General features: G+C 30.8%; 1 protein-coding gene across 4 annotated transcripts; it reads left to right on the top strand.

The window, feature by feature from the left end:
• Window positions 1–25: 25 nt before the first annotated feature.
• On the top strand, window positions 26–15261 carry LOC129795888 (synapse-associated protein of 47 kDa). Of its 4 annotated transcripts, none has more exons than XR_008751162.1 (6): window positions 26–193; window positions 2478–3039; window positions 7540–7818; window positions 8688–8868; window positions 10147–10621; window positions 10712–15261. XR_008751162.1 is itself a non-coding variant. In XM_055837418.1 (6 exons), exons 3-6 carry the CDS (start codon window positions 2867–2869, stop codon window positions 10543–10545), a joined length of 1032 nt encoding a protein of 343 aa, XP_055693393.1. In that variant the 5' UTR covers window positions 48–193; window positions 2478–2628; window positions 2699–2866; the 3' UTR covers window positions 10546–15261. The 4 variants fall into 4 exon arrangements, 3 of the variants coding, with proteins under 3 accessions (XP_055693392.1, XP_055693393.1, XP_055693394.1); XM_055837418.1 differs by having other exon boundaries at window positions 48–193; window positions 2478–2628; window positions 2699–3039; window positions 10147–15261; XM_055837417.1 differs by having other exon boundaries at window positions 10147–15261.
• The last annotated feature ends 789 nt before the right edge of the window (window positions 15262–16050 follow it).

The following is a 16050-nucleotide window of genomic DNA, read 5'->3' as shown; positions in this document are numbered from 1 at the left end:
CGCTGCTGCAGACTTGACTTGTCAAAATTCAGATTTGCATTGTTTTGGTTTTTGTGGCACTTTTCGTCATTTTCCAGTGAAGTTTTCTCGCAAATTAATGGAATTTATCCTGTAAAAAAGAATTCTAAGGATCTAATAACGTGTGAATTATCATCAAGAAGCATTTACTTGCTTCTAAACATGCTAATTTGAGGTAATTTTCATTCATTTATAGAAGAAAAATGCTCTTTATTACCTTTCTAAGGATTAATAAATAAAAAAAATAATTTGCAATATTCATAAGAATGTTAAAAAATAGAGAAAATTGCAGATTTGTTGAGGAAAATCGTGAAAATTTATTGTGAAAAATGTAAAATCTGAATAATGCGAGCGCTGTAGTCGTGTGGTGAATACTAGAAGTAAATTTGGAGTACTACGCTGAAATGATTTGACGGTTGCAGGAAAATTCAATTTTTCCAGCTCTGGTGCAATTTTCCGGTTTTTCAGCTGATTTTCGCGTTTTTACTGCTTATTTGCCAGCTTTTCTGATGCTTTGCTCTTTGTCCGTGCAGAAAAAGCATTTTTACGTATTTTTTGACTCACGGACAAAATTTGAACAGTGCGCTGAAAAAAAAAACTTCGCGGCTGCGGGGAAACTCAATTTTTTCGCGTTTTGGTTCGATTTTCCGAGTTTTCCCGCCGCAGGGGGGTTTGTAAGGGTGGGGGGCGCACTTTCCGGGGGTTTTTTAGGGTTTTTCGAGTGGTTTTCCGAGAAGTTAATTTGGGGGGGAAAAGCCGCCGGCTGTTTTCGTTTTATAGTTTTTACACGACTTTTTTTCCCCGGAATTAGTTTTTTTTAACTTTTGGAATTTTTTATGTCAATCGACGCGGCGTCGCCTCCTAATTCCAGAAAATTCAATTTCCAGTGAAAATTCAGTGAAAAACGCGAGAAAAATGCGAAAAACTCAATGTGTGACAGAGACGGATAGCGGCGAAATGCATCCGTCTTATTTTTTCCGAAACCATCAGTGCCAAAAGGTTCCAGTGGTTGCTTTTTGAACTACATTTAAGCGCCAAATTGTAACTCGTGATTTGTAACTCTTTGTGAAAAATTTATTGAATGTCTCATATAAGAATGATGACAATATGTAAATAAATGTTGTGAAACTGTGAAAAAAAAAAAAAAATCAAAAAGTACAAAAATAACGTTTTTGATTTTTTTTTTAATTGTAGAAAAAAAATTGACGAAATTTGGGAAAATTCGGCAAATAATAAAAGAAAATAATAATTTCACACAAAAAATAAAAAAAAAATGTTCTAGAAATTTATTTTAACCTTTGGAATGCGGAGGCCTTGGTAGTTACGTAGAATGCGAAGGTGGGGTCGTTGAACGACCCCAAAAAGAAGGCCAATTTTTTCCAAAACTATACAACCTGGAGTTGTCGGGTTAGTGCCTATAGATTTCTTATATAGTCCTCTTGCCCCTTGCATCACAAATTCGCCACCCGGAAACACGCAGAAGAAGATATTAGGGAAAAACATTTTTCACTCATTTTTCACACTTTCTTCGTGAGAAATTTGCCACGAAGTTGACCGCAACTGCTATTTTTTTCACTACTTCCCCACATTCCCCTCACTTCCCGCACCGTGATAAATGGCAATATTTCTCGAATATTCCTTATTGTTTTGCACATTTATATGCTTCTAATTATGTTTTATGTTGTTTATGTTACTTATTCGCGATAATTCTGACACTGAGATGGTAAAGTGAGAAAGTAAACACAACCCTTCAACCCCCTTCAACCATATGATTTATGATGTGACTAACTTCATTCTAAGAAATTTTCCGCAGCATGGCCGTTACACCAATTTTTGAATTCCCTTCTTCTACATTTTCCTTAATAACTTTTCTTGTGGTGGACGGATTGCGCTGAAATTTTTACACAACCTCCTCAGATAACCAAGGAACTTATTTCCAAAAGATGGGAATGGTATCTTTTATATTTATTAAGTTATAGCACGAAATATAGGGCTGGGGTCGTTCAACGACCCCGCTCCGCATTCCAAGGGTTAATGACAAAAATAATTATTAAAATAGTTTTAAAAACAATTAGCCTAGATTAGATTAGATTAGATTTAGATTTTAAGATAAAAAGTTATTCTACAGTAATTTTTTAACAAACAAAATAATTAGATAAGAAATATTAATTTATGGATGAAATTTTAAAAGCTATTATAAATAACTTTAAAGGATTTTTTAAATTTGAGACCTTATGACCTTTGGCATCCATACCATTCATTGAGCCCCTTAAACCCTTTTTCTTTATTCCAGAAGTTCTAAAATCTAAAAAACAATTTATTTTATTTGTCATTTTTGAAAAATTTTCTTAAAGGAATTTTAACAATTCAAATATCCTTCGAATTTGAGCATTTTAATCGTTCTAATTGAATAAATTGATAAAACCCAATTTGGCATGATTTTAATTCTTTCTTTTTAGTGGTAATGAGCAACCCCTTGGGCAGCCCACTATTGATCGTTTGATGGAATGCGCATGGTTTGTGCGAAGATACAAGAAGCGCACTAACGTGAAAAATCACATCGCAAGTCGACATTGCATTTTGATTTGGGATTTTATCGAAGGGAAAAAGGTACAGAGAGTGGTGAAAGAAGTGCCCGTGGGTGCAAGGTGATTAGTGCTTGATAACAGCGTGATTTCAGTTTGCATCTGAACGCTGAGGCGTGTGGACGAAGAAAGAAAAAAAAATAAAATTGGTATCATAGCGTGAAAGGAGGAAGAAAAGACATTGGACTCGACCCCCTTTTTCAGCATTGCCTTCAAATAGAGGTTTTCTCGTGGTGCAAATTTCCCTTTTTTTCTGAAACAAGATGTTCTCGGGTTTGACCAACCAAGTGACCTCCTGGGTGGGTGGGAAGAAAGGTGAACAGGAGGATGGGACACTGCCAGCACAGCAAGAGGGGCAAACGGCACCAGAAGTTGCTGAGGCTCCGTCCACGGATCCTGCTGCTGCTGTGCCTGTTGCAGAGGATGCTGGTCAAAGGTAAATGTTTTTTTCTCTTTTCTTTTTTCCATTTCAAACCACCAAAGTTTTTCCTTCTGTCGCAAATTTAGTTGTAAAAGTTCCGTGTGGAAGTGAAAAAAATCATATTTTGCTCAATCATTTGACCCAAAACGCTGTGAAGGGTGGAAAAAAATGAAGGAAAAAACGTCTTTTACTGTCAGATTCTTCCATGGCCTAGTCTGGCTACAAGTGGATCGATTAGTCTCACGTACATACCCATCCTCAATACATATAAAACACTACGAAACCACCCCCGATTATGTAAAGAAGCGAGAATGTGTGGATTTGGGAGGTTTTTTTTCTTTTTTCTTCTTTCTTCTCTCCCTTTTCTCACTCAGCCCTCATGCCCTACACTGAAAGCTAAAAGAAATTGAAAAGAAAGTACCCTCCCACACCCCCCTACAATATATACCTCGCTCTAATTGTTTATCTTACAACAGGGGAGGGGGTGAATCCCATATGTAGCAGCAAAGGGAGTAAAGAAATCGTCAAATATTCATTGAGATTAGTCTGTGTGTAAAAGGTGAAAGAGAGAGAGAGAGTCAAAGTGAAAAGTCTTCATGGCAATATGGACACGTTGTCCGCATTGTTAGCATTTTGTTGCTGCAGGGACTAAGGGTAACAGCTGGAAAATTCGCGTAGGTGATGGTTCATTGACAACCCCACGGGAAATTTACTCCGGGATTTCCAATTAATAAACCTCCCCGCGTTTAAAAAACCAACTCTCACAAATTTAATTTCGAAGAGTCAATCAAAATGCAATCAAAACACATCGCGATGCGCCATTTTTTCAAGGTGATGCCCTTTGGGTGGGAGATATTGAGAGTAAAATTGCGTATCCAATAGATTTTTTATTGGATTTGATGTTGTACTGTACATAGTTGTAGGTGGGTGATATGTTGATTGAGGAGGCTGGATTGTGAAGGACGCAAAAATAGTAATAAAAACAAACCCCTTGGAGTGTTCTTGTTTAAAATAAAATTCCATGAAATCTCATAGAAAATGATTTTCAATTTCTCCATTAAACTTTCACATTAAAAAAGGGGGATTTAATTATTTTCTACTGGGATCAATAGTTCAATAGAAATATTTTGCAACGACTCAATTTGCGATGCTTTTCACAGAAAATTCTCTTAAGCCATGGACATGATTTTCCAATACAAAGAATTTTCATTCAATTTAAAGAAATTTTCTATGAAAATTAATTTGAATTAAATCAATGAGATGGAATTTTTTTACTGACATTTTGTAAACAATTGAAAGGAATTTGACCTACAAAATAATCCTAATAATTAAGTTATTTTAATTAGGTTTTAAGCTGTGTTTTAAAGAAAAATCTGAATAATTTTTTTAAACTAATTTATTGGATTTACCTAAAATACTGATAAATGATCGAGCTTGAATCTATAAAAATTATTCTCTAATCTTAATCTAACGATAAGTAAGGATTTAAAAAGAAAATGCATTAGGTAACAATTCTAAAAAAAATGCATTGAAAACATTTAAGAAAAAAATTTAGAAAAAAATATTGAGAGATTAAAAAATATTTCTATTGAAAAATTGTCAAAAATGTTTTGCTTTTAAAAATTTTTAGGGGAACATGGCCCAATTCGGACCTTCAAGGTTCAAGGGTCCGCGCACAGTGACAAAAAATGGTATAAGATACAAAGCAATATATGTCAAGTCAGATACGTTTTAAGGAACGTTTGTTTATCCACACTGCATTGAATTTAATTTTTTTTTGTGACAAAGTTTTCCTGTTCAGTTTACTTAAGTACCTGATGAGGAAGGAATAATGGCTTCGAAACGTCATATGTGACATTCTTTTGAGAAACTGCTAAAGGTCGAAAACCACACTATAGGCCCATTTAATGCTCTTTTTCCTCCCATAACTTTCCACATTTAAAGTTTAAGGCAATGGCGGATTTAAAAAAAACCGCAAGAGGTCCGAATTGGGCCACGTTCCCCTAAAATAAAGTTTTGCATTGTAGAATTCTTTAAAAAAAAATTTGCATTGCACAATTTGAAAAGAAGTTTGCACTGAATGCTTCTAAAAGCAATTGTGTTACCAAATACAAAATAAATCAATTGAAAAAATCTTTTTATTTCATAAAATTCTAATAAAAAAATGCATTGAAAAAAATCTTTAAAAAAATGTTTTGCTTTGAAAAGTTTTAAGAGAAATTTTTGCATTGAAAAATTCGAAAAATCCTAAGAAAAAACGAAGAATCCGTTAATAAAGAGAATCGTTAAGAATCCTTCTTGAAGGATTCTTAAAATTCTTCTTTTCAATATTCTAAAAAAAATTGCATTCAATGGGCCTTATTCAGCGACCAAGGAATCCTTGAAATCTTTGAATTTTGTACAGAAATTTCAAGATTTCAAGCGAATTTCAAGGTTTCTAGGTGACTGAATATAGCCCAATACTTGTGAATAAAAAAAATTGCAAGAATCTTGTGCATTGAAACACTTTAAAAAATTAAACTAAAAAATTGAATTAATTTCTCTTATTTAAATAATTTTATCCTGAAAGTTCTTGGATCTGTGTAGCTAGTATTTGAATCCGTAATTAATTACTTAGAAGAAAACTTTTTGAGCGTAGATTTATTTAAATTTTATTTGACCTAAAAACTTTTACTTTCAATTGTTTGTCCTCAAATCACTTTTAATTTTTTTTTTGAAATTTTGCTAAAATTAGATAATCTCTCTATGCTGATTAATAAACTTTTAAGTGAGATTTAGTTTGACATTTCAAATTAAACTCAAAAAAAAATCAATAAAGTTAAGAAAAATTGCTTTTCACTTTTCAACCTATAATATATTGATTTAGTCCTCTTTGTATTTAGCGTTTATGTATTTTTCGTTTTGCACCCAACACGTTATACGTGCCAATATATGAAATGCTTTAATGAGATGCCGCTGGAAATTAATTAAATTGCAATCAATAAAGTAAATAAGACACGTTAAATATTTCCGCGATGGAATTAAAGGAATAAATTAAATTTAGCGTGGGTGGTTTTACTGCAAAGATGCTGAATACAGGAAGTTCTCTATTAATCATATATCCTTCGTAGTAAAGCTACATCAAATGGAATTTGCTTTTGAAATGAAATTAACAGTGAAAAGGAGGAATATGGTGTATGAAGTGCGAATGTAATGTTTCTCTGCGTCTTTTATCACTGAAAATTGCACAATTGAGTGATTTTTATCATGACATGAAGATGGATTAAAATGTATTAAAAGATATTTTTGTATTTCTCGTGTTCATCATTTATTTTTATTGCATGAAATTTTACGAAAAAAAAAAAATCTTAGGATTTACTAGGAAAGCGTGTGTTGTATTTAACTACTTTTAGGCAAACTTTTGTGTAAGTAATGACAATAAATTTTGGAGTTTAAAAAAAAATTCTTTAAAACTTTACAAAGATTGACAAAGTGCTATAATAGGAAAACTTTCTTATAACATTGTAAGATTTTATTAAACTTTTCCCTCATCTTAGAACAGAGGTGTTGCTATTGGTATACAACCAAAATATGCCTAAAAGTATGCAATATTTTTTATTTTGTTTGCAAAAGAACTTTAAAAAAATTATAAAAGTGCTCCAATGTCATTTAAAAACGTTTTTAATAAAACAGAGAATTATTTGATGTGGAACTAACTCCATAATTCGCGAAATATCAATATTAGTTTTATTTGAACTACCATTTAAATAATTAAATGGAATTTAAGTCAATATAAAGAGACCACATTTCAACAGAAGTAGAGCTTTTTTTTAATACACTGGAGAATTTTTCTCTTCAACATCTCAATGGGGATAATACTCAAAAGGAAAAAAAAGGAAATGTTTGTTTAGGAAAATATTTTTCGCTTTTTCTTTCTGGTGGATTTTTCTGTTTCTTCGAATGTGGCGTAATATAATATTATTTGTACAAGGATATTTGTAGATTTTCTCATTTTCCAATTTCTGAGAATTTTTCCTATGGATGATTTAATTATAGAAGAGAATTGAGGTTAAAATGAGGTAAAGATTTGCTTTAGACTTTTGAATTTATTGGCCCATTTAAAGACTCGAATCAGCAGAAAAAAAACTTTCAGAGTGATTAATATTGGGGGACACGTTAAAATGATCTTAAAACTTTTCTATATTTTACATCCCACATTTTTTTTTAAATCAGTATTGTGCATAAAATATCTTTTTAATAAATAAATATTTTATATTTTCACAAAGAAATGAATTTTTACGCCTAGTGTAATTAATTGTTAGTCATGTCAAAAAATGAATAACCCAGCCGGACTAGAATCTTCGAAATATTCTTTTAACTTTCCAAACACATTCTAGATATAAATTCAAGATCAATTCTTCTTCTGATTTCCCTGCAAATTCTTTAAGATATGTCGGAGATCTCTTAACCCTTCATCAGTCAAAAGTTTTGCTTAATTTTTAAATTTTTTAAATGATTCTATTATTGCATTTTTAGCCCAACAAAGGCCGGCGGTGGGATGTTTTCGAATGTAAAGAGCCAAATGACGGGATGGCTGGGAAATGCATCAATGCCGAGCATGCCAACTGTCTCGATGCCATCTGTATCGATTCCAACAATTCCTGGTTTTAGTAAAAAGAATGCCGAGACCGAGGAGGGAGCTGCACCGGCTGATGCAGCAGCTGGTGAGGTGGCAAAAGACACAGAAGGTGGTACAGCAGCCGAGGCGACTGAGGCAACAGCGGCGGATGATGAAGATAAATCTAGGTATATTAGGTATGGGCCCCCCTAATAAATTCTGCTAACGAAAAAAACAATCGACATTTTTTCTGAGTGTTTCAAGCACAATTTCTCATGCCTCTCTCTTCAAGTATATATATAATATATTACATTTTTTATCCGTAAAGAATTATTGCAAAAAATATATATATTTCAACATTTTTATGAACGTTATTTCAATCTCTTGTAAAAGTTTTCAAAACATTTCATTGTCATTTCAATTGAAAAAAAAATAATAAATTTAAAATTTAATAAAAGAAAATTATAAATCATTTTTTTAAATGAAAACTAGAAAGAAAAGAAGCGAATTATTCATTAAATTATGGGGGTCTTCATCAATCACATTTAATTAGTAATATGTTTAAAAAAGAAATTGGACCATGTACTGTAGTTATTTTGTTTGGAATGTTCTTCTTTTTTTCCTAAATTCTTTTTATTTTCCTACTCATTCTCCCTTTCATTTATTTATCTTTTCCTTTTGGGATATGTACAAAAAATTATTAAATCATTCATTTAGTTGATAAGTTTTGCCTTATCTCTATTCTCTCTCATTTTATTTCATATTCTTTCACAACTTTTTGCTTCCTGCTTCTACTTTTTTTCTCTCTCTTAATAGAAAAATTATCACTTTAACTTTCATAATTTTAATTTTTTTCTTTATCACTTCAGCTTATGAGATATTTCTCTGTATAAAAAAATCTCTTCTTTTAGTTTTTCTCTTATTTAGTTTTCTCTCAATATATTCCTTGCATTTGAGCATGGTTTTTTAAATTTCTTTACATTGCTTTTTTTTCCTTTTACTAAATTTTTACTCAACTTGAGGAGAAGCTAAAATGAAAAAAAATAAATCTTTATGTGAAAAATAGCGCAACAGAAGGTGCGGATTCAAAGCCTGGATCGGGGCCAACAACTCCACAGGATGACCAGGCTGGGCAAATAGGGCAAGTGACAACAAAAGTAACACAGGGGGTTAAGAGTTTTGGCTCATTCCTCTACTCATCTGTTAACAAGGCTGGGGCCAAGATCAAGGAGACCGTGAAAGATAATGTGAGTGACACAGAGCAAAATATTTTTCACATTTTCCCCATTTTCCTTTGTGATTTTTCATATTGACACATTTTGAGAGCAAAATGAGCGCGAATACTTTGAGATTTAGAAGGTTAAGTAGAGTGAAAGGACGCCATGGTCGCCATCTTCTTGAAATTGAATTCGATATTTTTTTTCTTTAAAAGGGAAAAATTAGTCAATTTAACTTCCTTATCGTTGATTTTATTTCAATATATAATGACCTAATGTTTATATAAAATTCACTGCGAAAAATAGAATTCTCTTTAGCATACAGAACATAACCTCACTTTGTGATTCCCTTAAATTTAAATTTTTGTCTCTTGATTCTTATTGAGTGATTATCTATGCGAATTTTTCGTGATAATAGACCAAAAAAATTTTCATTTAATCACAAATCGCATATTGGACCGTAAAAAACTTTTTGTTGAGGTTATGTTCTCTACCTAGCAAAAATTTTAATTTTATAATTTGAAAAATCAAATTTCGTTTTTCGCTCCTTTCAATTTTTCTTTAGAACATGTTAAAATTTAGTTTGGATTTAAAAATTCATGTAATACATGATGGAACATCACAAAAACGTCATTTTGAAGAATTTTTTAAACAATTTTTTATGATTTTTAGCTGTAGTATTTGATAATTACAATTTTTTAAATAAAATTGATTAAACAGATTTTGAGAGATAAATTTCGTCAATTTCATAAGTATTTTACACGTGAAAAGGGAAACAAAAAAAATATGGAGCAAAGATGGCGTCGTGATGTGAAAATTCCGCCATCTTTTATTTGTTTGTCTTTTCAGTATTTTTATTGAATTATCTGGCTATTTCGATTACATAAAGTTACTTTTATAAACCCTCCACTGTTCCTTCATTCTGAAAACAATCTGATTTTTTTATCTTAAAGCTCAATGTAAAATGCAAGTTTACAATTTAATCGTTAAAGGATCTGATATTTCTAACCTCAAACTTTGATTTTCATTTTCTTTTAAAATAGAAAATGTTTTCTAAGTTTTCTTTCGACGAACCTGTAGTAATTGACCTTTCCTACACTTGATTTAAAAGGTCAAATTGGCCACAGTGGCCAGTAAAATCCTCCAGGGTTTAAAAATAAAATCAAGACATCAAGATCTTGATAATCTTAATTCCAGAATTCGGGCAAATCTATTGATTTCAATGCTAAAATGGAAAACGTGGAAAAATCTATTTTTTTATGAAAGGAAAATGTTCTAAAAATATCTTTTATTCTTTTAATGTTTCAGAGTATTTTGGGTGAATTTACCAAAGAGCAGGAGGCATTTATGAAGGAAAATGCCGCAAAGGGTGGCTCTGGGCAGCTCCCGTGGGTTGGCATTGCAAACGGTGAAAAGGTCAAGGAGGAAATTCTTGGTTTATCAGCAGACAGGCGTAACTTTGTCCGTGCCCCACCAGCTGGTGTGGACTTCCAATTTGACTACGATGTCTCCTATACCGTGGCACAGGCTATAATGGCCGAAGATACGGCCCTTGAGAAGATGCGCTTTGACTTGGTGCCCAAAATTATCACAGAAGAAAATTTCTGGCGCAACTACTTCTACCGCGTCTCACTCATTTGCCAAGCTGCTGAATTAGGTACGCTAGGTACGGAGTCTGGTATTGGGCAGGGTTCACCTGAGGAGTAAGGAGGGAGCACGAGTACGCTGATGGGGGAGACGCTGTAATGAGATATGCAGCAAACTGAGAGAGAGAGAGGTCAAGGTAAGTTCATTGATTTGAGCAAACATTTTTCTCACGGCCATGCAATCGATCTATCTACCCCCACATGCTCAAACTCATCTCCCCGCGCAGGAGTAACGTGAAATAAATAATATATATAAATAAATAATATAATATTTAGGAATATTTATTCATTTGGATTAAATACCAAAAAAAAGAAAAGAAAAAAACCCTTAAAAAGGAAAAAATAGAATATTTACAAAATTGCATTTGAAGAAAAAAAACTATTTGAGCATATAAATGTCATTTGAAGTTCGTTTTAAATGAAAAAAAATGAAAGAAACCTATCCATCTGGGATAAATATTTATCAAAAAAAAGGGAAACACATTCACAAATAAAGAGTTAAATAAATAAAATGTATTTAAATATAATTTAAGTGAGAAAAGAGGTAAGAAAAAAATCATAAAAATATACAAATAAATAGATACATGATTGAAAATATCCTGCGCTGTATACATTTGTATATTAAATAGAATGGTGTTGAGAATTTGACAGCAATGAAAAAAAATGTAATATTTCATCTACTTTAATGACATTGCTGAGAGTAACAGAGAAAAAATGTAAATTGTAATGATTTGTAGAACATTAAAATGCCAGAGAATGCGGGGAAAAGGTCAGGAAAAGTTTATAAAAGAAGATTTTCTTTTGATTGGTGATAAGACGGGATGTAGGAAGTGGGAAAATGGGACGATTTACAAGGCAATTCAAATCATTTATTGCAAATAATAAATCAATTCACCCGCAAATGATGAATGTGACTGCGATCAAGATGCCCCAGACAAGTAAACCAAAAGGAAATTGTTCATTTTATTGCCCTTAAAAAATATTGACGACAACGGGGAAAACCTGGAAAAACAAATCTGGGAAATTGGTGACAAATAAGTAGAAATACAAGGGCAGAAAAAGCTTTTACTTTCCTGAAAAGCTCGCAAATAATTCCAGGAAATTAATTTTGCAAACTTCCTATTCAGAAGTTTAAAAATAAACAAAGAATTCATTAAATTTAGGGTCTAAATTGAACCTTTTTACTTTTAAACATAGACTGAAATGTTAATTTAAAAAAATAATTTCACTCCTTGAAAATTTAAAAATAAAAAGGTTCAATTTAGACCTTAAATGTAGCAAAATTTTTTAATTAAAAAAATTAGATTGAATTTTTTGTTTGTTTTTAAACCTCTGAAAAAAAAGTTCGCAAAATTAATTTTCTGATATTATTAAATAAACTGAATATCTCTCCAATCATTCTCTTTAAATCAGTTAGGTTTGTTTTGCTCTGGAGTCTTAACTTTTTGTTTTATCTTTGTTTCATGTACATTTATGAAACGTGAACGACGAAACATTCTAGGTGTGACTTTACCATTTTTTTTTACAAAAAAAAAATTAATGATAAATATGTAAATAGAACAAAAATTAATTGTTCTATTATATATCTTTCAAATTAACTCCTCGAGAATTTTTGCTCTTGCAAGCTTGAGGAGATTTTTTTTTGGTGAAACAAAGTAACCAAATGTTTCTCACGTGTTTTTAGCAGAATCTCTTATTTGATCTCAATAGGAAAAGAAATTATTAAACGAAATACTGATGCATGTTTTATGTATTCAATGTGGATTAGATGTGAAACGAAAGTACAATAGGGGCGTGGCTTATACATTTTTGATCAAATAATTTCAGCGTTTTCTCAGGTGATTTCTGGGGAAAAGTAGGGGTCTCTGACTTTTTATTTTTATAATAATTTTCTGTTCGTAATTTTGTTTGTCCCCAAAATGAATAAACTCCTTCAGAAGAATTTTAGTCAATTTAGCTTTCTTTTGTTCAAACAACTTCAATTTTATGGGCAGTTTAGTTGTGAAATAAGCCACGAAGACACATATAAATCACAAGTATGAGCACCGTACAAAGGCTTAGCGTCTATGAATGAGTATTTCTAGGCCAATTTTTAACTATTTGTCGTTAAAAGAAGATTCTTTTACAGCTTACAGTGTGTCCGGGGCACCTTGAATTGCAATAGAACGATTGAAACAAGATGGGTTAAAAGTGTTTGAAATAAGATATGATGGGGAATAGTGAATGAAAATGCAATTAATTAATACGAAAATGTATCCATTTCCATATTTGCTGCGTATCAGACATTTATATTTTCTATTCTTTTCTGATTTTTAATCATTTCTAAACACAGAGAGAAATGCATTATTGTAAATAAGAATAAAGAAAGAATTGAATCTGCACAATTTATGCTGAAGTTGTTGAAAAATTTTTTGCAAGACATTGCGCCTACATGAACAGCGAATATTTTTGTTGTAAAAAAAAAGAATTTGAAGAAAAGCTTAAAATATTTTCTTTGCGTGAAATGGGACAAAATAGCAGGAGTAATCAATTTTGTTTAACTGCAATTTTGGTCTCTTTTTATAGTTGAAAAAAAAATGACACATAAGACGTTGTGAAATGACGTTATTTGTAATTTAATTCGCAGCAATATTTTGCATTGGTCAATAATTAAATATTTGAACAGAAGGAGGGAATTTTTAACAGAAAAAAAAGAAATAAAATAACTACGGAAATATTCAAGATTATTTGTTCAATGAATGGGTGAAAAAGCTCAAAATAGTCAAAATATTAATATTTTTCGTTAAGATAGATTAAAAATGTAATTTTTGAGCTTTTCTTGCATGATTTTATTAGCTCCGAACTTATCTAGATTTTGAAATAAATCTACTCTTCGAACCTCTAAGTTCCCTTTCAGATTTTTTTATAAAATTATTTTTAACCATTTAAGTATCAACCAATAAATTTTCTTGAATTTTTATTTATTTATTTATTAGTCTGTATTGTGTTAATGCACTAATTTTACGCAAAAAAAGGTCAAAGAAGGCATTTTTCACAGAGAAAAGTCTTGCAAGTGCATCAAGAAAATAAATATCGCGATAAAGAGATCAATGATACAAAGTTATTATGTTTCATGCTGGTTGCAATAGTAACCATTGTGCGTGAAACATTAAACTTTGAAACATTTGTTCTTTTTCATCGTGATATTTACTAGAAGGATGCTCTTAGTGGACATTTAAGAGTCAAATGATCTTCTCTGGTCTCTTCTATGGAAATTTAATGCATTTATCTGAAATTTCAACGTTTTCCAGGATTTCTTGGTCGCAAAATAAGACCCTTTATTATGATAATTTCAGAATTTTCTTTTAAACCACAAATTTCAACAAACATTCATTGTTCAAAGTTTATACTGAATATCGCTGTAAAAAAAAGAGATGAGTTTCTAGATAAAGGAGAACATTTAAGAAAAAAATATCGATGGGAGATTTTTTGTAGCGATGAAAAAATTAATTAAATACCTACACGTAGTTAGAATGTCAATGATATATATATTAATAAAAAAAGAAGTTGAACATATTTATTCTTGATGAGAAAAGGGAGAAGGAGAAAAAAACATATTGCACACTTTGAAGCTTCCTTCTTTGACATCCGAGGCTAAAAAATTCTTTGAAATCTCTGTGTCGTTTTTTATTCTTTTAACCAAAAAAAAAAGACAATGCAATTGATGTTTGCTATGAAATTTATATATAAAAAATACTATCAATAGCATAAATGATAGCCATCAGGATAATAAAAAAAGGTTATGGAGATAAAACGGATGAAATGGACAAAGAAAATAAATTTCTTGGAAGGAAATGAAGAAGAGAGAATTTACAATTTAATGTCAATGGCGTCACTAAACACATTTTATTTTTTGAAATAAATTAACCAACACCATTTAATGATTCTTTGTAATTTTTCATAGCGTGAATATAGCTAAAAAAGTGGACCTACATTCACGAGCCCGAGAGTGAAGATACAAATTTTTATCAGCTTTTTAGATAAAATGTGAAAACATTGTACAGTTGATGCTGATTTTCACAAAAATAATAAATAAATTGCTGGTTACATGGAAATACATTTTACAATTAAAAAATAAAGAAAAAAAAGTGAAATTAACGTGACAGTGAAAATATATTTAACAAAAAAAAACAAAGCTCTGTGAATGTCAAAAAATCTATTAAATGTCTTTTAAAACTCATTGTAATGGTATAAAAAAAGGAAAAACTAATTAAAAATTATAAAATGAAAATGTGTATCGAGTATTCTCTTAAGATTAAAAAAAAAATAAATAAAAAAAAACATTCCATTCTTTATACATAACACATCTAGAAAAGAAAATCATTTTCCCTTCTTTCGGCAAGAGAGTGCAAAAAGTCCTTTCAGATTGACTTAAAAAAAAGAAATCCACCAAAAAAAATTGAGAATAAATTATTTACTACCTTTAAAAAAAAAGAAATAATATAATTTTTACGTAGTTCCAATCCTTAAATTCCAATGGGTGGGAAGTAAGAAGAGTAAATAAAGAAAATGAAATAAAACCTAAATAAAAAAATAGAATGAATTAAATGAAGATATATAAATATTATGTATATAACTTACATTATTTACAATATAAAAGAAATGACATTAAGAAAAAAAAGGAGTTTTATTAACAGTTAAAGAAAAAAGGAAGAATGTAATTGAAAAAGAAAAAAATGTTATGTTTGATCATACCTACTTATAAATATACAATTATGTATGTATATGTTCAAATGAATTTCTGTCTTTTATTTCCCCTCCTCCCTGATGAGGCAATTTTTGTACATTGTTGCGTCGAAAACTTTTTTTCAGCAAATCGGGTGGAATTTTTATTTCTTTTTTAGTTTCTACCCAAAAGATCCTCAGTCTGGACTTTGATCAACGGCAGTACTTCTCAAACTTTGGCCGATTTTAAAGACTTTTTTTTTAAAGTATATTGATAATGAATGCAAAGGCTAGAAGAAAAGATTCATGATGACTTAACCCATATATTTCGGTTTAGATTCGTATTTTTAACCGGTTTAATCCTTTCGCATTCCAGTCTAGTTCGCTTCCAAGATTGTAGGCTTACGTTCTTTAAGCTATGCCAAAGTTTTTTAAGCTAGGCCTAAAATTATTTAAACTAGGCCTAACTTTCTAAAGACCTAATTTCAATAACTCCTAGTTTTTCTTTAATTTCCAGGGTAAGTCCTTTATAGATTTAAGGTTAAGATAGGTTGAATCGGACCTAATGAATTCTTGGATTTAGCCCCAGAACTAACACTAAAGAAGCTAAAGACAAGCTAAAAAAAACCAAAGTTCAATCCAAAATACGTTTTAGCCTTCAAAACTGAAAATTATCCTTAAAGAAAACTTTGGTCCAGCTTAAATCTCACTTTTGGTTTTAAAAAATTAAGGTCTGTCTAAAGATTTTTTTCTATAGAGAAACATTGTCTAAAATTTAAAGAAAATTCGTCTGATTCACAATTTTCACAATTCACACCATTTCCACAAATTTTCATTAAATCGGTTCAGTAGATATTATACA

The sequence above is a fragment of the Lutzomyia longipalpis genome, chromosome 4 (assembly GCF_024334085.1).
Source record: "Lutzomyia longipalpis isolate SR_M1_2022 chromosome 4, ASM2433408v1".
Taxonomy (NCBI): domain Eukaryota; kingdom Metazoa; phylum Arthropoda; class Insecta; order Diptera; family Psychodidae; genus Lutzomyia; species Lutzomyia longipalpis.
This window is presented reverse-complemented; position numbering and strand designations above follow the sequence as displayed.